Genomic DNA, 25,426 nt, shown 5'->3' with positions numbered 1-25,426 from the left:
CAACAGCAAATAAGGAAGATAAGCATAAAAGGGATGAACAGAATGGCTGCTGATGGCTGATTTCTGTTACTTCCTCTTTTAAGAGGAATTCATTTACACACAAACACAGTTCTAATAATTAGAACTCCTAGACAAAATATTTGCATGTTACTCCACTTAATACAACACTATCTTCCATACTAGAATTTAAACATAATATTCAAAAAGTACATAAATACATAAATCCAAAGGTGTACACTTGCCTGTGCAATCAACCAGTCTGTGAGTTTGTTAGCCATGACTACAGATTTGTAGGTTCTCAGATGATAATCCTTATCCCTGTTCAAAACAAAACCAAAAAAAAACCCTCAAAAGAGTACAAAAGAAAAACTTGTATTTTATATACAAGTTGGTACAAGCACGAATTAAGCTTTTTGTAAATCAAACCTTACGGTATAGATAGGAAAGAGGAGGGTGCCCATATCTTACTTGGGCAATAATGCCACTGGAGCATAAAGGTAGTTGTCTTGTTACAGCTGAGACTCTCCAAAGGAGATAATGGAGTGTTAGTATAGAAGTGAGTATGTTAATACATACAGCAGGCATCCAAGCACATCCATGAGAACCTAGAAGGTTCTAAAAGTTTGAAAAGAAGGTCATATTGAACTGAGTTTGCATTCATTTTATGATGCAGTTATGCTTTTTCTCTTGACAGCCCTTCAATCTTGTTTGATTCTTCCCAAGAGACTAATCTTGAAAGCATAGGTTAGGTTCCTATGTTCAAACACAGTATCTATAGAATACGTATCTCTTTTGAATGAGTCACTGAGGATTTCCCAGTCGGACTCACCTAATTACTGGGGTAAAAAGACTGTGAAGGCGACAGTACAGCCGTACACCCTGTTAAAGAGAAAGATGAAGTTAATCACACATTTACACCAAAGAGAACATGAAAGGGATGGACACAGTAAGGAAGCCTTACTGTTCTAAATGCATTTCATTTAGCTATTAAAATAATCTGCTATGTCTGTATCTTTTCATGTGCCAAAACTTAAAATTTTGAGATAACAAAAATATTCATGAATAAGTGATGAGACAAAACATTTCTAACCAAGCTTAACTAAGACACATGCAAAAAAAAACATTAGCTCTAAGGTAGCATTAAAAGATTATTTTAAAGGCATAGTAATCTAAAAGAAATGTACACAAAATCTGAAAGATTAAGCAATGTTTCTATGCATTAAGGTTTTCCCAATCACTGCTTGTTATTCTACAAACAAAATGAATAACTAAAGTTAAAAAAAAATCCAGAGACATTCAGTTATATCCATAGGCACCTTATTTACAAATATAAATTACAACCAGCCAGTAAACTAAAAAAAGAAAAAAAAAAGCAAAATGATTTAAAGATGTGGAGCTTTTTAATTAAAAACAAGCAAAAATGAAAAAAAAATTTGGAGGAGTTCAAGATACCACCATCAAAAATGGTATTTTAAAAATTAGTATTTCCTAATAGATTGCTAAAAAAGAATTATAACATGCATGACAAAACATGGATAACAATAGAAAATTGTGTCAAAATAGATTCCATCATACATTGCTTTGCCTGCTAGTTCAGTATTGAATGTTCTCTTAGATATACCTTAACATTATATATAGATATACATTAACACATGCCAAGAGATAAATCAGTGACATTGTAGTGTAATATCCAAGTGCTGCCATATTTTCCTGTCTCAAAATCATGAAAAGTTTGACTATCAATGAGTTTAAAGGCAATTCTGTTCAATCATTTTGTTATGCTCATAGTGTAGAGATGGACCGTACTACCTAAATATCTACATTAAAATATCTATTCAATTCCTGATTTACTGCTTTATTAAGGCACTAATAAAAGCCACTCTAATTTACAGGAAAAGGGAAAAAACCTTCTATGTATAGCTTTGTATCTATTAAAATGGATTGAAGAATAAATGAATTGTTGGCTTCATAATTGTCAAGAAACATGGACAACACATCCTGCATATGAAACCATTAAATAATTAAAATACACTTCTTAATTTTGTATTTAAAATATGTAGCAACAAGCCAAAATCTGCCCAAAATCTGCCAAAACAGAGCTAGGCAAGTGTGAGGAGATGCTATTTATCCTAGCATAATATTTTACATTATTTTTCAAGCAGATTTTTTTATACATTCTTAATAATAATAATAGCAACTGCTCTGTACCTTAGAAATCACATCCTGCATTTCATTTCTCGGATAATATGTTCCATCATCATATCGGAATCTGTACAGCATGTGTTCAGGTTTGAATTGGTGCTTATCTGTGACTAAAGAAAAAATAATTGTGTATTGTTAGGTGACTTTCCGAGGAAATCAAAAAGAAAGAAGAAGGCCCAAGTAATTCCTTGTAAAAACAACCCAATACACAGTAATAGATTTCAGACAGTGAGGGCAGGAAACACTGGTAGATCATTTGGCCTAAGTTCCTTTATGTCACAGGTGACTTTATTTCTTGCAATATTTAAGTAGTCTACAGGAAAGCAAACAATTTTAAGTCACAGGCACAGAACAGGACAGATAACCAGGCAAGGAACAGCCTGGAAAATTAGGCAAGACATATCCAATGATCCTAGCCTTCACAAAGGAACAAGAAAATGTATCAAATAAATATGACATTGGGTTCACTCACTCCCATTCCAAATCTGGTCTAACCTTGAGCACTTTTGCAAAGCATGTCAACAAACTAGCTAAAACCACTAGCTAGTGGTTTTTGCCGCTATTCACACTATTGTTCCACATTATTCTGTGTTCCAACTCTTACTGAGGCCCATCTCAGATGATTCAATAAAAATGCAAACACTCCACAACACATCTGATCAGTTATGCACTGGAGGACAAAAGGGAGAGGGAACTTCTTCCTCCATACATTGCCAGCTGAGGGTCTTAAGTATGAGGGACTTGAAGTCATTATGCAGATGTTGAAGCCAATGCTGATAATCCACTTCCCCAAAGATCCATGAAGAAAGTATCTTAACATGTGAATTTCCAGTTTAGAGAGGCTCACAGATTTCAAGAATGGAACCTCACACAACTGTTTGGTCAAAACAGACACATCATATGATGGAAAACTCCCGGAAATGGGACTCAAGCAAGTCCTTCTGAAAGCCAGCTGATTTCATCTGAAGACTGAGGACAGCACTAAGCATTAGCACTGTCCTAAGATACCTGTCTTGTGTTAATTATTCTTTTGCTTGAAAACACCAATTTTAATTCAAAACTACATTTATGTGGCATCTACTTCCCATAATAGGCTATCATTATGTCTTTGCTGAACAGAGTAACAAGGCCCATAGTGTCACATAATTCTTCCAGTGTGCCTTCCTATACCAAGTGATTAAACCATCACCCATTATTCTCTTCAACAAAGTTGAACACCATATGCTTTGCACAGTAAGGTGCCTTCTGTAACCACTGCATCATTTTTCACACTCCTTCAAGCTCTTCAGTATCTCCACACAGCTCCTAATGCGTGGACATATAAACTGACATTATATAGAGAGTGGTTACATCAGTGTCATGTGCAAGAACAAAATAACTTCCGTATTTGCATTTGATATATCTACTACTAATAGTAAAGTCAAAGATGTTATTCTGACTTTTTGCCACTGCCTTGAACTGGCAGTACACGCTGAGGTGATAATCCACAATAACCACGAAGCTCTTTTACACGTCATTTCCTTCTAACACATCAGGTACAGCCTACAAAATTTCCACATATATTGCCTACTATAAGTATCCAAATGCATTTTAATGGATTGTGACCATTTAACTGAGCAATAAAGATTAGTTTTAGTTTTGTAATTAAAAATACTTTCCTACTGTTGGAGAACAAAATATATTCCACTAGATCAATAAACTTTAAGATTTTTTAAAACCAGCAACTACCAGAAATAGAAAAATCACCATCATAATTCTATTGCTTAAGGCCAAATTGTTACTGACTGTTATAGAGACGTACAGGGAGGGAATCATGACTACAAAGCACCTTTCCACCCTTGCATGCCTGTAAAAAACAGAATACAACCCTGAAGAACGCAAGCACTGTTCTTTCTTTGCAGCCCCCTACTCACATATAGTCCACCAAAAACTAAAGGAATAGGTTCACAGAGTTGGCACATCCTGAGCTCTGGAAAACAAGAAAACCAGACAAGGAAGCTTCCTACTCAAGTATGCTGCGCAAAATATTCAGGCAATGCTCTGAGTGAAGCTGTAAAACCACCTGTAGTGTTTTGTTTGCTTTCTTGCTTTCTATGGCTTGTTTTGCTCAAGAGGATGAATGGATGATCATCAGCTACTGAAGAAGATTTAAAAAAAACATTTAGCCACTGTAAGTCCTGGTTTTATTTTAACTAGAATCAGCTGTACATTCCTAAGGCCATAGTTTCGCAAACACTTAAAGCTGGTATAACCCATTATCACCACTAAAATAAGCAACCCTATGTAATTTTCTGTGTCACTCCCACCCATGTGCCAGTACTTCCTTGTGTTGGGATAGGTATTTATACGGCACACAACAAGAAAAGGGAACTGACTCAGGTTTAAGCTAGTCTTTACTTTTACTTTTCTGCCAGGGTAATTTTAACTCCCATCAGTACTCCAGTCCATGAAATGGCACAGCCGCACAAACACTTGTGCTAGCATAAAATGGACCAGGACTGTTTACTTTAGCAGCTGTACCAGCTTATACATTCATAAAACTACAACCAAATATGCATTTATAAAACTATCTGATATACAGATTATTTTAGTAACTACAAAGCTTCTTACACTTCTAACTCTAATTAGCAAGAGCAAGTGACTTGACAAAGCAGTTCAGCCCATTGACTGATGCAAGTCTTTTCAGATATCAGAGAAAATGTCAGCAGGTGGATTTAGATGAGCACCATACAAACAGATTTTTCCTTTTGCAAAACTGGAAAAAGAAACAAGGTAAAAAACATAACTTTTCCACTTGCAAGAGTTCACACACCAGCAAGTAAAACAATGCCCACCACAATATGGGTCCAGGCCTTGCTAGAATGAAGCCCAACACAGTGAAAATAATGGCAGGCACAGTGAATAGGCAAAGTCTAACAAAGCCCTCTACAACATTTGCAATGTGAATATCAGCCAAACTTTTTCTCCCTTGCTCCCTCTGTGAAAACAGATGGTTCATTCAACTTATTTTAAGAATTCTATTTTCACCAAACCACAGCTGGATCTACTATTCAAAGTAGCATGTCTGGCTCATATTTCTACGCTCCAATATAATTACCCTTTTATCTCATGAAATTACACAATATTCATTTAACTCTGTATTGAGAAAGTCTATTAGTGTATTTGGGATATAATTAATGAGATCAGAAGAAGAATCTTTGGCAACAGAATCATTCCACTGACAACAACTCTATGTGCGTAGCAAACCTAATAGCATCTGACATTTGAATGATGGTGGAGGAAAATCACACAGACTGGCATTAAAATATTAAAGACTACATGACTACTGATGAATACCCTTAATATGTTTACTCCTACTCTATGTATGTTTAAAATGCATAAAGCTAAGCAGCACTCTGTTCCTCCCACTTTCTTTCCAGCCAAGGACACCGAAAACATGGTAGCAAAGAAGCACCATCTGCTTCTCAAACTGATTATATTTCTTTGAGTTTTGTAAAATAGCCTCAAAACTTTTTTTTGTATTCCAAAACCAAGCCCAAATCAGTGCAGGAATCTGAGCAGCTTCTGAAGCATTAAAAGATTTTTATATCAGTTTTACAAAGCAAGTATTGAATTTATTACTGGACTAAGTATATAAACATTGCAATGTAAATTATCAATGATTCTACCGCAAATTACACCCTGGATCCATGCTGGAACAGTAGCTAACTTCACAGTTGTTTCACTAATTGTTTTTAAGTGACTGTACCTATTGCAATCCACACATCTTCAAAAACAGAAGTTTCTCCAGTTCACTTGTATGGTCCTGCTGAACCATACGTTGTAAAAGGGAAGGAGAGGGGGAGCTGATCTTGAGAGTTTGATAAGAAAAATGTTGCCAGTGCAAATTACCTCAAGAAATCAATACTTCTTATTGGCTCAAAAACTCTATCATTTCAGTGATACTTCTCTCCAGAATGAGTTCAAGACAGATAGTTAAAAGGGAGAATTTCAGCATGAAAATTTGAATTTTAATAACATTTTAATCTACTGAAAATAGGGGCTTAAAATTCAAAATATTAAACTGTTGAGATGTAGGCTGGATTCTGTCAGCTTCACTTGTTATTCCTAAAAGATAATCAGGCACATTTACCAACAGGGAACTGCGACATTCGTTGCTCACTCCCTTCTACAATTCTTAGTTGATCATGGACCCCTAAAAAGCCTTGCCTAAAAGAAGGCTTATATCCTTAAAAGCCATCTACCCTTCTTTATGTTCTCACAGAAGCGTTTTCTGCTTATAACAGGATAGCAACTCTAGGTCCTTGTCTGCAGTGTTGTGATCCCGGCAGCATAGGTCTAACCCAATTAAACCAACAGAACCACTCTCAGTAAATCTACTAGGCATTGGCGATTGCCCCACAAGGTCCCTGCAAGGATACTGCAGATTCAGCAAACTATCTTGCATTAACAAGATCATCTTTTCATCAAAAATAAAGTTCATTTTAATTATAACAATTACCTTGAAAATAAATAAGTTAAAACTAATTATATTTACCGTGATGGATAATGCCATTTTCTAATAAAGCTTGGCCAAGATGAACACCTTCTTCAGATTTGTGTATCTCTCCAATTTCCAATAACCAGGACACAAATTCACTGAATTAAAAACAGATACAAAAAAAACAAACTTTAAATGTCATACCACCACATCTACTACCTTTTCCTTCCAGTACCTCTTTATGTTTGATACATAAGTACCTAAGTCTGTAAGTAGTCTACAAAATATTTTGTGTAACAGAATTATTTCTGCCATAAGCTCACTTTCCAGTTTTATTTATTACAGGCAGGGCCAATACTCTGTCCATAACGGGAAACATTTACATGTTCCTAATTTACATTTTGGCAAAACTCTGGAATGGGAGACAAATAGCCCTAACAGACATTGAAAATAAACAATGGTTTCCTTAAAATGCCAAAGAAGATTTAAAGTGTGTTTTCAGCTGGTTGAAATTTACACTATCAAATGCATATTCTACCTTCCAAAAAAGCATTTGGGGAAAGTGGTTAGTTTCCTCTTCCTGTCTTTGATGAGATTCCCTTGTTTGCACATCATTTTGTACAGTCTTTCTCCTTGTTCAGATATCATCACCCAAGTGTCTTGTTCCATGCCCAGTTTTAAACCTGCCAAGATACATTCAGATTTTATGAAGTGAATTGCCATTATATTTCAAAATATTCCACAAAACTAAGAAGTAAACCCAATGCTCTTATACATAAAAAAGCAAACATAAAAGGAATTACTTTCCATTATTTTGCTCAGCATCAAGATTCAGCTAAACAATTGATCTTCATACAAACATAATAAAAAAATCCCTTATAGTGATGTTAAATTGTTCCTGAAAATGTGCAACTATACCGACATCACCATTGACTTCATAGTAAAAATACTAATTCTGTGATTTTCACTGACTTCATTATGTGAACACTTACAAGGGAGGAGTCGTCCCTTCTCAAGTTTAAAAGAAAAAGGCCTTGTTTTTACTTTTACCATGTGACAATAAAAATATTCAGACAGTCATGAAATATTTTCCTCATTCCAATGAACAGTAACTAGTTATCTGTTATGCACTTTTTATGTTTTACATAAGATTACTTTACCCCTTTTCTACAAATGCATATACACATCTTGATTTCTATTTGCTTCAGAATTTTCTCAACAAAAAACTATCAAGGTTTTTAGTTTGATATTTGTTACTATTTTTTTTCCAGTTACTCTTTTTGAGAAACTCATTACAACTCAGTAACAAAGAACAGTCTTGATGATCAAAACAGTTTTTCTTGAATTACATGTCATATTGGCCACTCACAGAAGCTTGTGCTCCCAAGGAGTACCCAAGACCTTTGCAGCCCACATGCTTTCTCTATAAAAACAGTTATTAATTCTGGACAAAAACATACATTTCTGAAATCTTATGCATGCCTTATATGTTCACAGTTTCTCTCTTTCTTCAGACTTGCACATTTGTAAAACTATAACTGCACACCTTTAATATGAGTAATAGTCCGTCATTTTTTTTAATTCTGCAAAAATAGCCAAGTAAGTGTCATGGCCCCAAAAAATGATAAGCAACGGTATCTGACACAGATACGGAAGTGCTTCTCATGATGCATGAAGCTGATAGTGCTGATGCCACACAAACAGATCAAACATCATTTGTTCCCAGGAAAAGAAAATCGATATAGTGCTTTTGGAGCTTCTAGGAAACACGTTTTTATTTGTATTGACATGTTTTTATTTGTATTGACTCTTTGAACCAAGTATAAATGCACTGCATCATCAGACTTGAAGATCATCTCCTTTTAAATAAACTTACAACTCACTGAATGCCTCAGGTGGCTACATGAAAGCCCTGAACCTAACAGAAATACTTTCCAGCAGAAAGTTTCCAATTCAGCTTCAGTCCCCTTGCAAGAAAATATGATCTATATAGTGGTCGTAGTTGACAGTTCAAATACAACTACTGAAATCTGTGGTAAAGTGTTTTACTTGGGGCATTCTCTCCCTTTTGCTCAGCTATTGCTGTATGGGTTCCAGATAACAACGTAAGTTGAGTTTCCCTAAGTGCATTGAATCTCCGAGTTTCCCAGCATGCTCAGGTCATCAAGCCCCAGTTACATGGCACACTCGAATTCTATTTCTGTGCCTCACTCCACCTGCACATGCTGTATTTATCTAGTCTGGGGATTATTGCAACCTGCCCCTCTGTGAAATGCGGCGTCTGCAGCATTGCTATGAACAAATCCATAGACAGGCCCTGCCACAGAGCACTGTGTGGCGGGAATGCCCTACCTGAGCCTCCCTCCCTGCCCAAGGGATTTGACAGGCCTGTACATTGGATTTAGTTAGTCTCAGACTTACAAAGGGAGAAAAGATACAGCTCTCACATGTGCAGTCACTTAGACTTCGGTGTAATTGCATACATATACATGAACTTCACATCTTACTAAGTAATCATACAGTTAAAGCATCTTTATGCTCACAGTCAATGGGAAAGTGTTTATAGTTAGACACAGTATTTGAATTCTAAGAAGTTAGCAGTTTGGTTCCTGAGTCATTTGGCAACCTGCCTGCAATTAAGTTGATGCATCCTGCTTCATAGGAGGTGTATATACAGATGTTTTGAAAAATCACTGCTGGAGGAGAAAGACAAATTTATATATTGCTAGAGTAACAGAGATATTCAAGAAATATTTTTAAAGATTCTGTGTTGGAACTCAGTTTGAGTGAATGACAAATCCTCTCATACTCTATTCTCTTCCTATTTCTCTCTTGGTTGTCTCCTCAGTGGCAAACCCACTGCTACCACCAAGAGTTGAAAAATTCCCCAAATTATTGGATGGTAAAATCCTAGGACATGGCTCGACCTTGAAAAGGCTACCTCAGAGCCACGAACTTTGTAAGGTTTAGGCCAAACTCACCTCACTACCAGCTTCTCAACAGTACAGTATGAAATAATATTACATCAACATGAAATACTTAGTGTTTTTACTTCTTACCTAAAGGTGTCAAGAGGCTAAGGAAACCATGAAACTTAACAATGGTGAAATGGGATTTGATAAAAATCTTTATAACCAGCTTCATACAAGTCCCTGAACAGAAGCAGAAAAACTTGTTTTTTGTTGTGTATGACACCATCTCTGCCAAGCTGTTTTTCATTTGTTATTTCAAAATTTTGAGTTCTTAGAGGTCTAGGGCATCTTTTTAACTTTTCTTCTACTATTTATTCTCTATGCATCTGTTGATTAGGTAGTGCTCAGATATCCTACTTGAAACTCTGGCCCTAGGACAGATGTTATACAAACATCCATTACTCAAACTTCAAAGATGAAAGAAAGGAAGTATTGTAGCTTTTAGTTTACAGCTGAGGCACAAGGTGATGGCTAATGTAACAGGCCACAGGAAACCTATACAGGCCAGGAACAGAATCCCAGATCTAACCACAAGGTCATATTTTCCTTCCATACCAAGGCTCCATACATCATTATTGATTAGGATATTGTGAAATTAGCTTCAGAAGATGATGATGTGTCACCTTCCCCTGGCTCTATTTTGTGCTGGGTTCACCTTGAAAACATGAGGTTATTTGTGGTCACACTGGAGATCAGGATTATATTTCATCCTAGTATTCTCTCACTAAATTCAGTTGTTTAGATGGATAGGTTTTCTTTCCAGTGGTGATTTTTTACTTTCTTAGATGAAGGAGAATGGATCAAAGATGGGGTTGCGGGTTTATTCTGTACTACCTTGTGGTAGATCATCTACATGAAGATCCAACATAGAAAACCTGCTCATTTCAGTGATGGAAGTGTCTAGTCACAAAATGACATCATTACATACAGATCCCAACAGAGATTTAGAGTAGATCCTCAGATACCACAAACTGTAATAGTTCACATGCTTCAGTAAAGTTATGACTGTTTATACGGCTGAGGACAAGCTGTAAAAAATATAGACCACATCATCTCCCAGTTTCCAAAATAACATTGACTACTAGCATACATGATTCAAGTCCTTATGTCTTTCCCAGTACAAGTTTGGCTTATTTCGTCCAAGCTGGTATTCATAAACTTTCAGTTGACCCTGACACCATACATTTGCATGGCAGCTGGTTCCACTTTACATCTCAACATAAAAATAGAATATGGACTTCTGGCACAGCAAGACAAAAAAGTTTATTAACATACCTTTTCTTCTTTCTCGTTCATTCAGAATAGCTTCCAGCCATTCTTGCTTCTCTTCAGGGGTTTTTGCCATACATACAAACCATTTGTTCTTTGCTGTGTTGTGGATCTTCCAGCCATTAACAACAGTATGGCCACTGCTATGATAGTCAGCTGGGAAAAGATAAAATCAAAATAAAATGGCTTGAAGAACAAAAACTCTAAAAATAAAAATAAAGCTGTTATAATTATAAACTGCATATTTCCTGAGCATTACCTATAACAACAAGAAAAATAAAAAGGAACTTAAAGTACTGAACCGTTATCTGTGCAGTTACTACACAGGCCACTTATGAACTATGTAGTAACTTAATGAGCAGTATTCTTTTTACTTTTAGTGAATTTAGTGCATTTTTTAAAATGTAACAGACCAGGAATTTCCTAGCATATGGAAGTAAGTATGAACTTGCTGCTAAAACAGGCAATATCCTACTTAAAAAAAAAAAAAAAAAAAGATTACAGTATTTATGAGAGTACTTTTGTTTGCATTACAGTTTATTAAATAATTCCTTAAAAATCAGCACTGTGGTTTTGCCCCTTAAATTACTGCAATCTGCTTTCCTGATCTGAGCAATTTACTATCAAGTTTAAAAAAGGAATAAATACCCAGTAGGAAAAATAAAATTTCATTTTGAAGAGTAAGCATATCAGATGCGTTTGATGTATCTTACTTGTTATCTGAATAAAGAAATAGATATACAATTATTTGTTTAAACTAACTGAAATATAATTAAAAATTTACTATGTTTAAAAAAATACATTAACCAAATGCATAGTTTTTGAAATACATTCCTAACAACCCTATGTTCAGCATACATATTATGGAAGAGAGTTAATAATTGCTGATGTTCTTAGATATAGTGAACTTCTGACTCTTAATATATAAACTTCTATGCTATAAAGAGTAGTCATTTTATAACTTACTGCTTTCTCTTAACTTACATTTCTTGAAAATTTTGATTTTAACATACTAGCCCGTGAATCTTGCTGGAAATCAGCTAAACAGGCTTTCATTCTGAAACTAACACCCTTGTAAATCATGAATATTCTTCAGTACGATTACATGCATTTCCTTGGGGAAAATTTGCAAGGCTCCAAATACCCCATGATAACAAATATGATTTTTGTATAAAATATAGATTAAAACTAAAACTAGCTACTATTGTACAAAACACTAAGAAAATCAGAGGTTAACATTCTCTCATTACTAACTTTCATTAAGAGGCAAGAAAAACGCAGGGCCAGCCCTGAACTACTCTAGTAACTGCAGAACTTTACACTTTGCAAATCCTTTTTCATAATTCAGCCCAGTTTTGTATAATGAGATGGGATTTTCCAAAACCGAAACCTTTGCTGAAATGCTTGCTAAGATTTATCATAAATCTCAGCAGAAACACTAGTATCTTTTCAATAACTCTGCATTTTAATTAGATGGAAAGCAGCCAATTTTTGTATACACAGTCTGGAAAATGTCAGGCACTCTAGAAAATCATAAGATTGACGCCTAATGTCTGAACAAGCACAACATACTAGTACTCAAAAATGTTTAAGAAAGCACAAACAAGTACATAATGGAAAAATTCAGAGTAATTTATTTTTGCAACTTCACGTTTATACCACTTATCTACTTAACATATTTTTATGCATATAAACTATGCATAACATCCTTCAACCTATGCATGACATCATTCACCCCTTTAAAACCACTGTTTCTTAAGAACTCCTCATCATGTAACATGCACCTTCAGAAAATCAAAGTCAAAAGTCAAGCAAAAGAAAAAGTCACAAGTAGAAGCTATCAGCTTACAGCCTTTTGGAGATCAGAGGCAGGAGGGCTGCTGGAGGAAGGAGGGCTAAGTTCCCTTTGTGTTATTTAAGCAGATACTTACAAACCTTGCAATATGGCACTAGTAGTGCCTTTTCATTTTAAGTTACAGGTTATATGCATAAAACTATGGGGTGATATTTTTGCTGTGGTCTTTTTTACCATAGCCATGGAACACTTCTCAGAAATAATTACATCTAACATCACAACACACCTGTTTCGTAGGGAAATACTATGATCTCCAATACAGAGAACTGCAGTGGTTGAAATTGTGGAAAAGTATTCAAAAATTATGGCTCAGATAAACAAAGAGATTTAGATATCTACATTTCACTTTAAGCAGAATTTTGATTTCAACTTGATAGTTCAATTAATAAAAACTGGCTCATCCAGCCTCTTGGGTATCTCAATGCAGAGGTGACAGTTTGAAAATCTAACTGCCTTGGCATCTAAAGTTATGTAACTGCACAGTCAAAAGTGCTGGCAGTTTGACTGCATTTATCTCATGCCATTACGAACTCACTGAACTGAATTCTATGGAGAGCTGAACCAACTAGTTGGGTGCTCAGACTACCTAAGGTATACACATAGCTGTGAGTTCAGGAGGAAGACAACTGGTAACTATCTCTACATTTTGCAGTAATAACCCACTACACTGGCACCCAGCTTAGCTTAAACCCCTGTCTTGCACAGCAACACTCCTGATTTCTCTTTTGCTCCTCATGTTCCCCATAACTACAATCCTCCGAGGTTCTCATGAGCTATATGTCCTCCAAAATACATCCATCCCCATCTTCCTCTGAGCAGCATTTTCTGCAGTCCACTAGCATCCCATATACCATATACCATTTTTGGATTGTCAACAGGACAAAATCTGATCAAGAACTACGTGCATGCTGTCTGGCTGTGTAGCCAACCAGGAGGCATGCATGTTTGGACTGGCCAGCTGCACAGGAAGCAAGACCACTCTTCGTGGCTAGGCAGTCACAGCTGCTAGTCAGGCTAAATGGATGATTTGCAAGCCTGACATAATGGTCAGAATAGAAAGAACTGAGAGAGAGCTCAAGTTGCTCCATGCAATAAGCTTAACAAATCATTAAGCCTCCAGCTTCCCAAGAAAAGTGAAGAAAGATGACATCATCTTCTAATGATACTTGCTAATACATTAAAGCCTGCAATTTGAAGTGTGATATATTGTTCAAAATTCAGGATTCAAACGCTTTTGAGAGATGCATGACAAGCAATCCGTTGCAGCCGTATATAGTAAAATTTGTTTCTACCCTTTAAAAAAAAAGAAAAGAAATTCTATATGAGAGTATTTCTAAGTTTCTTAGACCACAGGTTCTTAGGTGCACCAGTGTTCAGAAACAGCAAATAAATAGTTGCTGCATAATCTCAATTCCCTTCCTCTTCCATACACTTTTTGATGCAGTCTCCAGTTACTATTATCACACAGTGTTTTTTCTGTTTCATGCTTGCCTCATTTCAAGACAACAAGGGGACAGAGGATTAAGACTGTATAAGCAACTATATGTTTGGTATTTCCTAAGTCTCAAGTACTTGTCTTCACAGACTAAATAATATTCATTTAATGGCTGGTGAATGCCATTAGAAAGATACATTTCTCTCAAAATTGAATTTTAAAATTTGAAAAAACAACAGGACAAGAGCACTGCTATATAGACACCTTTCAAAGACTTTTAAGTGGTGGTGTAGCCACTCTGGTTTAAGAACACAAATAGTCTGCCCTGGTAAGTAATATGCATTCTACTTTAATCAGTACAATCAAAAAAGCCAGAGTACTTCAGGAGGTTGAAACAAAAAAGAAAGCTTCCACCAATTGTACTGCTCAGCCAATGTCTAATTTCATCACAGAAAAATTGCTTTTTTAGAAAAAGCTTTGTTAATTTCTGTAGGTATGTCATGAGCATAATCATAAACCGCACCAGCAATCTCTGTTTTCATAAGTCTATGCTACTACTCACTAACAAAGACTGTAGCACAACATTTCTACATCTATCAATGCTGTGTGACCACAAGAAAGGAAACTGGTAGGAAAAGCAAGAAAAAGTGAGCAAGTGAGGGGAGAAAAGGCGAGTGAAAGAGAGAGAAGGTGAGTGAGAAACTGAGCAAGTGAAAGTGAGCAAGAAAAAGCAAGAAAGCAAAAGAAAAAGAAACAGCAGAAAGAAAGGTACCACAGGCTAGGGAAATGACACAAATATTTCTGTATCTGAAAGAGAACCAGAGAAAGGAGGCATAAAATAGCAATAATCACAAGAAAACGTTATTTTAGGATATTGGACAAACTGAAAGGGAGAAGGCAGGAAATCTGGCAATACATGAGAACAGAAGGTAAGAATAATCTATAAAACAAAGTAACCAAAGCATTGGTTATTGTCTCAGATGTGTGGAAAGGAGAATGTATTTTAGAAATGTTGCATATATAAAAGTCACAAGATTTGATATGACTCAAGAGAGGAAACGGGAAGGAAGGAAGATAACCTCCAGTATTGTGTGCAAGTCTAAAGAAAATGGGGAAGGTAACAAAATTCCCTGAGGCTGGAGGAAATGAGACTACTGATGTCTGGAGTGGAGAGGAGAATGGTTTATGCTTAGCCAAATTACACTTGAAGAATCATTAAAGAAGAAAATTAAAGGGCAGGAAGGAAAACGGACAGTGTGAAAGGGATAAGGACTGGACAGTTAGAAAAAGAAATCATCATCTAGGCAGAATGAGAGCTCATGATGTCTCCTGGGAGTTAGATAACAAATGAAGAAAGGTATGACAGATTTGAGAAATACAGGAGAGAGATGGAAGGAGGAAGGAAGGAATATTCACTAAAGCCAACACTTAAAGGGTGGCAATACATGGAATTGGAGCCAGTTAAAGAAAAAGTTACAAAAGTCTTGGAATATTCATCAGGAAGAAGATGGTGGCTTACAAGCCTCTGTGACCACAGTAATGTCAAGAATTCTGAATAAAGAAATGCCATATTATGAAGGCTGCTTGGTGTCCCCTGAAAGAGAATTTTCAAAGTCACAGAATAGTGCAAAACAGACTGGAAAAGATAACCGGAAATCAAATATGAATCATACAAAAAGTGGAAGCATAAACATACTGCCAAGTCTAAGAGAAGACAATACACCTGTAGGGACAAAATCAGAAAAGCTAAGGCACAAAATATATTCCATCGAGTCAGTGATATAAATGGTAACAGGAAAAATATCTTTTATTTCTAAGACATGTATAAGGAAGATGTACAAAAATAAAAGGGGGACAGTGGTCAAATAACAGATGGCACAGAAGACTGAAATACTCAACTGTTTTCTTTGCTCATACACAAAATGCTAACTGAGCCTTCGTATTTGGCACACATAAAACTAACAAGTAGGTAGGAATACAAGCCAGAAAAGGGAAGTAATAGGATATAGAACAGTTGGATAAATTATATTCAAGTTAATGAGGCCTGATGAAATTCACTGTAGAGTACCTACAGAAATCTCTAAATCACTACCTAAATCAATGGGCCTGGTGAAGGACAAACAGCTCTGAAAAGACATCAAAAAGCTGTTACAAAAAAAGTCTGTTAAATAAAGAATGTATCAAGGGGGTCTCAGAGTTAGCACTTTCCAAAAGTTTTATCAAGAACTTAAATGATGCAGTAAGTGCATAGTTTATGAGATGGGTTGCAAGGGCTTTGGGGGACAAGATAAGAATTCTGAATTCTTAATAAATTCTGGAAATGATTGGTCTTCAGTAAAATGAAATTCAGTACAGAAAAAAAGTAATTACTAGTAAGAAAAAATAAAAAAACACCCACAGGGAATTAAAATAGTATAGGATATAACTGGTACTGCACAAAAGGATCTGGTGTGGTACTCTGGATCACAAACTAAATAGAAATTGAAAAATAACTCTCTTGAAAAAGTCAAATAATTCTCGGATTAGTAATAGACATCTCACATGTAGCACAACGATGGTAATTATTCTGTTCTACTTGGCACTAGCCAGGTCTCAGCTTTGGACAAAAGATGCAAACAAACTGAAAAAAGGGCCAGAGGATACAAAAGTAGTAAAAGATTTAGAAAACATGACCCATGAGAAAAGTTTGCATGTTCATGTTCATGTTTGAACTTGCATGTGCAAGTTCATGTTTGCATTTGGTTTCAGCACCTTGGAAGAATGCTCTGTAAATGAGCAGCACAAATATACTTACCTGTTCCATCATCCACATTCTCTACTTCCATCACTTCTGTGTTTATTCTGCCCCGAAAAAGGTAACGATGGCCATCTGTAGATGCTTTGCTGTTCTTCAATCGCCTGAGAAAAGAAAGAGCGGATGAGTATGTCACCACCTTGTGCTATGTTTCTTCAATGCTACCTGTTTACATAGCATTCAAAGACCACTATAAGAACCACAAGCCACTTACATTGCTGCCATACAAACCGTGGTAAAACTAGGTCACAATATTTATCACAAATTAACTATAATTTTGCTAACACAGACTTGTAATACCTTTCAGGAAGCAATGGGACTAGAAAAAAGATAGAAGCCAGCCTGATAAAATGGGCTAAGCCAATATGTCACTCACTACACAAATACATACAGACATTGTCTCTCAAGGAAGAAAAAATTCACCCTTCTTTCTTCGAACAGCTCAGTTATCTCCCTCAGCCAGGCTAATTCAATGCTGTTTCTTGAAATGCTGACCTTACGCAAGTTCCAGGCAAGACTTCCACTGACTTCAACAATAATTCTTTGATTTTGGTCAACTACATTTAAACAAGTCATTTAATCTCAAGCTATGTCCATTATGTGGGGCCCACAACACTTCCTAGGTGCCAGTTTGCACACTTGTCATGTCCCAGATACTTTTTAAAATGTGGCTGGGACAGGCACCATCCTTTCCTACACTCTTTTCCCCACAATCGGGCTCCTGAGAGTTCCAGGCAACTGCAAAACCAGAGAACTGCAAGATACACTTCAAATCTGCCCCATCATCCAGACACAGTAATAGACTCAACACTTGCTTCATTAACTACAAAGAGTACATTTCATAGGCGTCATCTGTGGGTTAAAGCACATATTTTAATATTAAACCATCTTAAATACAGTGCATCTTCCTGAATCAAAGCTTATACATGAAATAAGCATATCAACTAGTCAGTTAAAGCCACAGCAGAATATAGAAGGTGAATCAGGGGCCCTTGTTAGCTCTTCCAATAAAGGAATGAAGGGAGGGGAAAAAATAAAGCCAAACTCTCACAATATATGTGCAATTGAATTGTGGAAACCATTGCTGCTGGACACTGCTTACGCTAAAGCAAAAATGCTACCTGTGGCAAGACTAAGCTGCAATTTGCTGGCTGATAGCAAAGTTTAATCAGGAAAGTCTCACTTTGCAAATGCCTTGTTCCAATGCTCTTTTGTATCCACAGGCCACTGGTTGCCATCAAAGACAGAATACTGCACTAGGAGGATCTTTCCTCTTAACTGGTTTAACCTCCTTATGCTAGTCAAAAAATTCAAGACAAGGGCAGTATGACTAAAAAAATGAAATAAAAAAACCTTTAGACATAAATCTTGTCCTATGCACATGTAAGCTTCATACATGGGTTTACGTCTTGAACACATGGAAGAACAAAGGCATTTTTTCTTCCCCCTATAACACCTAATGGCTAACTAAATGCTATCAAAAGAACAATAATTAAGAATTGCTGAAATTTTGTGAAAGTAAAACATATGTTTTATTCAACTTAGAGTGACATTTTCAAAAGCACCTTGCATTGGTATAACTCTGTTCCCTGTGAAGTCAAGACCTTTTGAGATTCCCAGTCCTACGCAGTTTTTCCCACATAAAATAAGCCAGGGTTTATTTTCTTTCTATTTCACCCTATAATAATAACTAACACTGTATTTCAATGAATTTGAAACAAAGATCTATTCCTGATAATTAATGATCATTTGAATTCAGGCCTTCACTCACTCCAGAGAGATATTAATCTTCAGAAAATGACCTACCTCTCACTCCTTACTGTATAAAGAGTAACTCTCTACTATGGTACAAGCTTCTTATTTAGAACACTAAATAATATAATATATTTTTTAAAAATAACAGCAAACAAAGGCTCAGTATAATTTTTTCTATCATTCCCTAACAACCTGCTCTTATGTATGGCATCATGAATATGAGTCTAAACTTATTTGTAAAAAATATTTTAAAAATATTTTGAAAATAGTCCTATGCAAAACTCATGTGAAAAATTCCATATTTAAACTATACTCCACAACAGATGATAAGACTTGTTAATAAAACTTTAAAACATCAATTACAAATTAGTCTCTTAGATTAATACATTTTATGCACAGATTTCTGTTGACTTAACTGGTTATATTTAGATATACACATCTTATTGATTTTTGAAGCAATATGAGGTCACAACTAGACTACACAACACATGTACTGTGGTACACATGCATAGGAGTTCATATCTCTTTGTTATCCAACCCACACACCTCCTTCCCCTCACCCCGAACAGGAAGCAAGGAGAGGACAATAAGCACTCACTTTTTCCTGGACACAACCAAAGCAATGGGAGGGATAAAAATCAATATGGCATTGGGCTGTCACATCAGCCTGTCTTTCTGCAACTTTCTACAACTACCTTCACCCAGATGTAGTAAGTGTTTGTTCTTAACATTGCCCTTCTTTATGCTTGGGCACCCTGTCATGCAAGGCCTTCAAAAGCAGCTGGGCCAGGATTCATCCTTTAAGGGTCATGACAGTTGCCAAGCCAGAGCACTGATGGAAACAAATGGCTGTTGCACATGCAAACAAACACACCTCTCACCTGGAGGCTACAGCCAATCTAGGACATTTATAAAAGACATTTGGAAAAACGGGCTGAAAGTTGGCTATCAATCTAGAACGACCCTTGAAAACTTTATATCACCCTCACCAAACAGAGACACATGGCTGTGGTGAGTAGAACCTGGATTTCTGAAGCAAAACTTTCAGCAGCTGAAGACACTGAGGTGGATGGTGGAGTTTCGTCTGACACCATCCTTAACTGTGCAGAGGCAGATGCAAAGATCATTTTATTTGGCAGTAGTATTAAGAGCACATATCCAAGATCTGTCATGTATCTAGGAATCTATCAAGGATCTATCTAGTAATGTGTGTTCAGATGCTGCTCAAAAGCAGTTTAAGGATCAAAGAGACAAATTCAAGCAGTTTCAAGAAGGGTCTCTGTATGTAGGAGAACCCTTGTTTCTCAGAAACCTAAGAATGATGAATGAACATTAACTGCAGAAGCTTGCTGCCAAACAGAGGAATCATTCCTTCATTGCAATACAGAAAGAAGAAACATTCTGGCTGTTTCTCTTGATTAGAAATAAAAAGGCTTGAAACTCTTGACTCTGTAGAGGCCAATTTTATAGTATAAGCTATAAAACTAATTTGACTGAACTAAAAACTCAGTCCATTTATACTTCCTAGAAGGGAGTAGGGCCATCACATGTAACCTGCTGTGGAAAACTGATGAAACAGACTCCCTCTCCCTCTAATTCATCATTCGATTTCTGTGTTCCTACCAAAATTTTACAAAGTTTGAATTAAATACACCTCTCTCTGTGCAGAAGTCTAAAAAAATACTGAGGTTTGTATTGCATTTAACCACAATAAACACATTGGTGGTATTTCAATATTCTTATAAAAAGCATACAAAACACTAGCTCTACTGTGAGAAAAACGTAAATCTTTTTTCAAAGTATAAATTAATCATTTACCTGTGCTTTTTTTTGCAGTACACCAAAAGGTTATCAAAAAGAAAAAATATCCGCTCTTGGATATTTCCTGCTGAAATTTTCAGAAGAAGTCCACTTCTCAGCATTTCTGTGCATGTATCTGTGATGTTGGACCCCTAAAATCAATTGGAAAGAGATGATCTTTTTATTCCGTGTGAACTGAAGGATTCCGCAGTTATTACGGATACAGTTTCTTATATAAACTTAGAACTGTAACAATTCTCTGAAAACATCAAGAAGGAAAACCATGGTAATTTACACTGTGATTAAATAATAATTTGTAATGTTTACTTAACAATGCTTAACACCAGCTTTGTATTCATCTAGCATTATCATGAGTTGGGAGGAGGGCTTTTTGAGTGAATTGGGTTTAATCATGGAAGTTTCCAAATACAACATACACACCTGTGTACAAGACTTCTCCTAACGGACCAGGCCAGCTTTATAAAATATAACTCTTATCCTCAGTAGCATTACTATTTAGTCAGAAATGTATGAAAAGGGGGTTTTAAAAGTATTTATGCCAAGAAGAACTTGGAAGCTGAAGTAACCTGGAACTTCAAAATCGTTAAGGATACACTTCTACACTAAATAAAACTAAACACAAAATCAAAACAAAAAACAGCAAGATTTAAAATTCAGGCAAAGTTAATGCTGATGCATACAGCTAAGACTTCCGAGCACATTTCCTCTTAATATATTCTGAAACCATCAGAATTTTGCCAAGCTTTAGCTGTTTGGGGTGAAATTTCCCATGCTTCCATTTTGCTTCAGGTAGATCACTCTTTTATGTGAAAACAAGGCAGGCATTTTCAAAAGAGTCCATGAAAAAGAATCAACATTAACAAAGGATAACATTTTTCTCCAAATATTTGTGACAAAGTCCCAGCCTTATAAAGAGAAATTAACCTCTCAAGGAAGCCTGCCTTGAATTCAGAGGTGTATTTTACTGTTCTGAAAATCCATGCCCCTTTGCCTTGAATTTCATGGAAATCTCCACATGCTCCCATGGGACAGAGCTCCTGCCCACTTGCTATATGCATCAAGACATGTGATCATACTTATCCATACTTATGCACGCTAGCTGTATTGAACATACATCCATGGTTCAAAGAGTTTCATAACATCAGGAACATTCAAGTTGGTGGAAAACCTGAAAAAGCCTGGGCATGACTTTCCTTTCATCCACATATGTTCTGAATGACTTATGCTTGCAATAGCTGTAGTTACCTCTTCTTCTTGACCTAACCACAGTGGCCCAAAGAAAAATGCACTCAGTTAAGAGCCAGGAAGTAATCATGGGTTCTGCTTTCAGCTCTTCCTTTTGCTGTTTGTCCTTTGTAAGTCACAGCCCTGATTACTGAGCAATAACTCACAGTCTCTTTTAAGGAGGAAGCATTTTGTTTACAGATATGATAACCGAGGTTGCACAGCTATAACAGTGGAACAAAATTCAGGCTTCTAAATAAAGCCACTTAGGTATTACTGTCAACTAATCACTCTCTTTCCATGTAGGATCAAATGAGCCAAAAATGAATGTCATCTATAGCCACTTGACCATACCCTCCCTTCCTAAGAAAGAATAAGTGCCAGAAGTTGGCATACTAATTTTACAGTTTTATTTGAAGACAAGCATGGAAACAGCTTAAAAGCACAGCCAGTAATATAAATTACACATACAGTTACGATTCTATTTAATACTGGCTGAGCATAATTACAGAACAGCAAGTCATTTCCTTCCATTCTATTTCATTGCATCTGTGTATTAATAAGAGTAACCAATTCGCTAGGCTGCTTTTGAAAGTTGTTGGAAAGGTACTGACTAATTATTTGCATTTTAAAAGGTTAGATTTTTTAAATGTTTTTTTTTTTCCCCCAGACAACTTTATCTTTGCTGGAAAATTAGAACTTTTGTAAGGAAGCAAAAAATTTCAGCTTAAAGCTTCAAAACTATGTATGAAAGTTTCAGTTTTCTACAAAAGGATGTATTTTTTCATCAAAAGGGTTTCATGAAAACATTTTTTTCATTTTTATTGAAAAGCTTCATTTACAATGAAGAGAAATATAACCTTTCTTCCAACAGTTCTAGCAAGGTTTGGCACTGTGTGAGAATCATATCATAAAATAAATACCACATTTTATAAATATGTTAAATGGATAGGTTACCTGAATTCTCAAGATTTGACTCATTCATGATTGAAGTCCAATGCTGTAATATGACAGTGAGTATTGCCTGTATCACATTACCCTTTGCTATTACTTTTCTTTTTATTTTCCTTCTTTTCTAACATAAGCTGCTAGATAAAAATGTTCTACAGATACTTTTTTTCCCATGGAGTTCTCCCAACCAAATACTGAACAGTGTTAACTGCACTTGTCATATACCCTTTGACAAGATCACAATCTACGGTGGTTTGGCTGCAGGTCAGTGATTTTTGTTATGGCTGCTGCATATATGCCCAAGGGAATAACACAACAGGACCAGAAGTCAGCACTGCCTGTCCTACATAACCCAGCCAGTGAAGGTTTTTTTGTTTTTTTTAAATTCTTTAACACTGTTATAGGGCCAGCCTGTTTCTAGAATTTGTGTGGGCATGGAATTGGAAAGGATAAGAGAGAAAGAACAAATGATGTGAAAGTACTGCTGTCTCTACACCTGGGGTTAGCTGTCCTCTCCACCACATGCCTTAAAGACAAAAAACAGCCCAAAGAAGGATAAAGCAAAGAGAGCATACACATACTCACCGTAGAATTCAAAGGAGGAACAACAATTGTAATAACTTCTTCATGAAGGAGGTATCTACACCTTGAGCCTGCACATGGGTTTACAGCAGGCATGCCCAAGCTACAGTTTATATATCCAACCTACTAAAGTAATTCATTTGTCTAGCTCTGAGCTGTCCCTCTGAGGGAGGAAAGTTCCAGGCTTTGATAACAAATAAGAGATCACCCTTATTCCAGAAGCATGAGTGCACATACTGCACAGGTAAAACTGAACTACACATGCATACAGGCAAGGTTTTTGGAACAAATCAGATTAGCTGTTCGTGCACAGCTGAAGGATATCATGCCAAGTGATGCGCCAGAGCAAAGAGTGAGAAACTTAGAGGGACTCTAGAGACTCCAGATCATGGAAGCATTCCAACTGGAAGGGACCTCAAGTGGTCTCGAGGTCAACCTCCTTGCTCAGATAAAGTCAGCTATGAGATCAGACCATGCTGCTCAGGGTTTTATCCAGCTGGGGCTCAAAAACCCTCAAGGACAGAGAACTGCACAACTACAACTACCTGTTCCACTGCTTGACTATTCTCATGGTGAAAAAGATTTTCCTCATATCCAGTTGGAATTTCTCATTTCAATTTATTGCTGTTGTCTCTTGTCCTCCTACCACGCACCACTGTGAAGAGCCCAGCTCCATCTTCTTGATGGCCTCCTTGTCTGTTCTAGCAGGCTGCTGTTAGGTCACTCCCAAAGCTCTCTCTTCTCCAGGCTGAACAAGCCCAGGTCCCTCAGCCCCTCCTCACAGGGCATGTGCTCCAGCCCCCAACCATCTTGGCGGTAGCTGCAGAACTTATTCCACTTGATCATCTTTTGTGTATTGGGGCCCCAAAATTGGACGCGGTATTCTAGATGCTGTCTAACGAGTGCTGAGCAAAGGGGAATAATCATTTCCCTCAATCCACTGGCTATGCTGGCTTTACAGTCCTCTTAGCTGCTAGGGCACACTGTAGAGGCATGAAGACCCCCAGGTCCCTCTCAGCAAAGCTGCTCCCAAGCCAGTCCAACCCCAGCCTACACTTCTCCTCTCCCTCCCCAACAAATCTGCCATCTGTAAACTTGACAACAGTGACTCAAGGTAACTCCATTGCCTCCTCCAGATCATTGATTAAGATGCTAAACAGTACAAGTCCCAGAAGAGACCCCCAAGGTACTATACTTGCCAGAGGCAACTAGATATAGTTGCCCATTCATCATGACCCATTTACCACTACCCTCTGAGTCTGATCATCCACCTAGACTGCAATATCCCAACTTGGATGCAAGAATATTTCATGAGACTGTGTTGAAAGCCTTGCTAAAGACTCCCCTTGTCCACAAATCCAGTCATTTCATCACAGAAGGCAATCAGGTTGGTTAGGCATGATTTGCCCTTGGTAAATCCATGCTGACAGTTCCCAATCACCTTCTATTTCATCTGTCCAGAAATGTGTTCCAAGAACTCACTCACAGTTTTCCCAGGGACCAAATGCAGCTGACAGGTCTGTATTTTCCCTGATTGTCCTTTCAGCCTTCTTTGAAGATAGGTGAAACATTTGCCTCTCCCTGGCCATCAGGGACCTTCCCTGATGTCCAGTACCTTTCTAAGATGATAGTAGATAGCTTGTTCATGACATGGGCCAGCTCTTGCCATGCCCTCAGATGCAGTTCACCTGGTCTCATAGATTTGTATGGGTGGGGTTCTTTCAAGTAACCAGTGGGACTTAGGCCTCTAACCCTTCTAGATACGAATGAAAATCTAAGCAAAATAAAACATTCTCAATGCTCCACACAGTTTTCAAATAGAGATTCAGTGTAGAAATTTCAAATAGATTCAATGTATTATTTTCAGAAAAATATGATCCCCCAGTACAGTCTTAAAATGTGGCCACTGGTAAGCTACAATATTTTGATCTCAGAAACTATGATATCACAAGTATTTCTAGGGTTTTTTGTGCTTGTTTCCTAATTAAAAGACAGTCAAAACATTTTTACCACATAAAAAGCAGTTATGGTTTCTTACTGCAGAAAAGTTTATCCCATACTGGGAAACCCCATATTGGAAAGAGAA

General features: G+C 36.8%; 1 protein-coding gene across 1 annotated transcript in view; it reads right to left on the bottom strand.

The window, feature by feature from the left end:
* PREX2 (phosphatidylinositol-3,4,5-trisphosphate dependent Rac exchange factor 2) overlaps positions 1–25,426 on the bottom strand; it is a 185,281-nt gene that overhangs the window by 96,537 nt on the left and 63,318 nt on the right. Inside the window, exons 7-14 of the mRNA XM_013942875.2 lie at positions 20,581–20,714; positions 17,008–17,111; positions 10,930–11,079; positions 7,221–7,365; positions 6,740–6,840; positions 2,209–2,312; positions 830–879; positions 243–318 (exon numbers count right to left, since the gene is read on the bottom strand). Of these exons, the coding sequence (XP_013798329.1) occupies positions 243–318; positions 830–879; positions 2,209–2,312; positions 6,740–6,840; positions 7,221–7,365; positions 10,930–11,079; positions 17,008–17,111; positions 20,581–20,714 (864 nt within the window). The remainder of the gene's footprint in view (positions 1–242; positions 319–829; positions 880–2,208; positions 2,313–6,739; positions 6,841–7,220; positions 7,366–10,929; positions 11,080–17,007; positions 17,112–20,580; positions 20,715–25,426) is intronic.

Source organism: Apteryx mantelli, chromosome 2, assembly GCF_036417845.1.
Source record: "Apteryx mantelli isolate bAptMan1 chromosome 2, bAptMan1.hap1, whole genome shotgun sequence".
In the NCBI taxonomy this organism is placed as follows: Eukaryota; Metazoa; Chordata; class Aves; order Apterygiformes; family Apterygidae; genus Apteryx; species Apteryx mantelli.
This window is presented reverse-complemented; position numbering and strand designations above follow the sequence as displayed.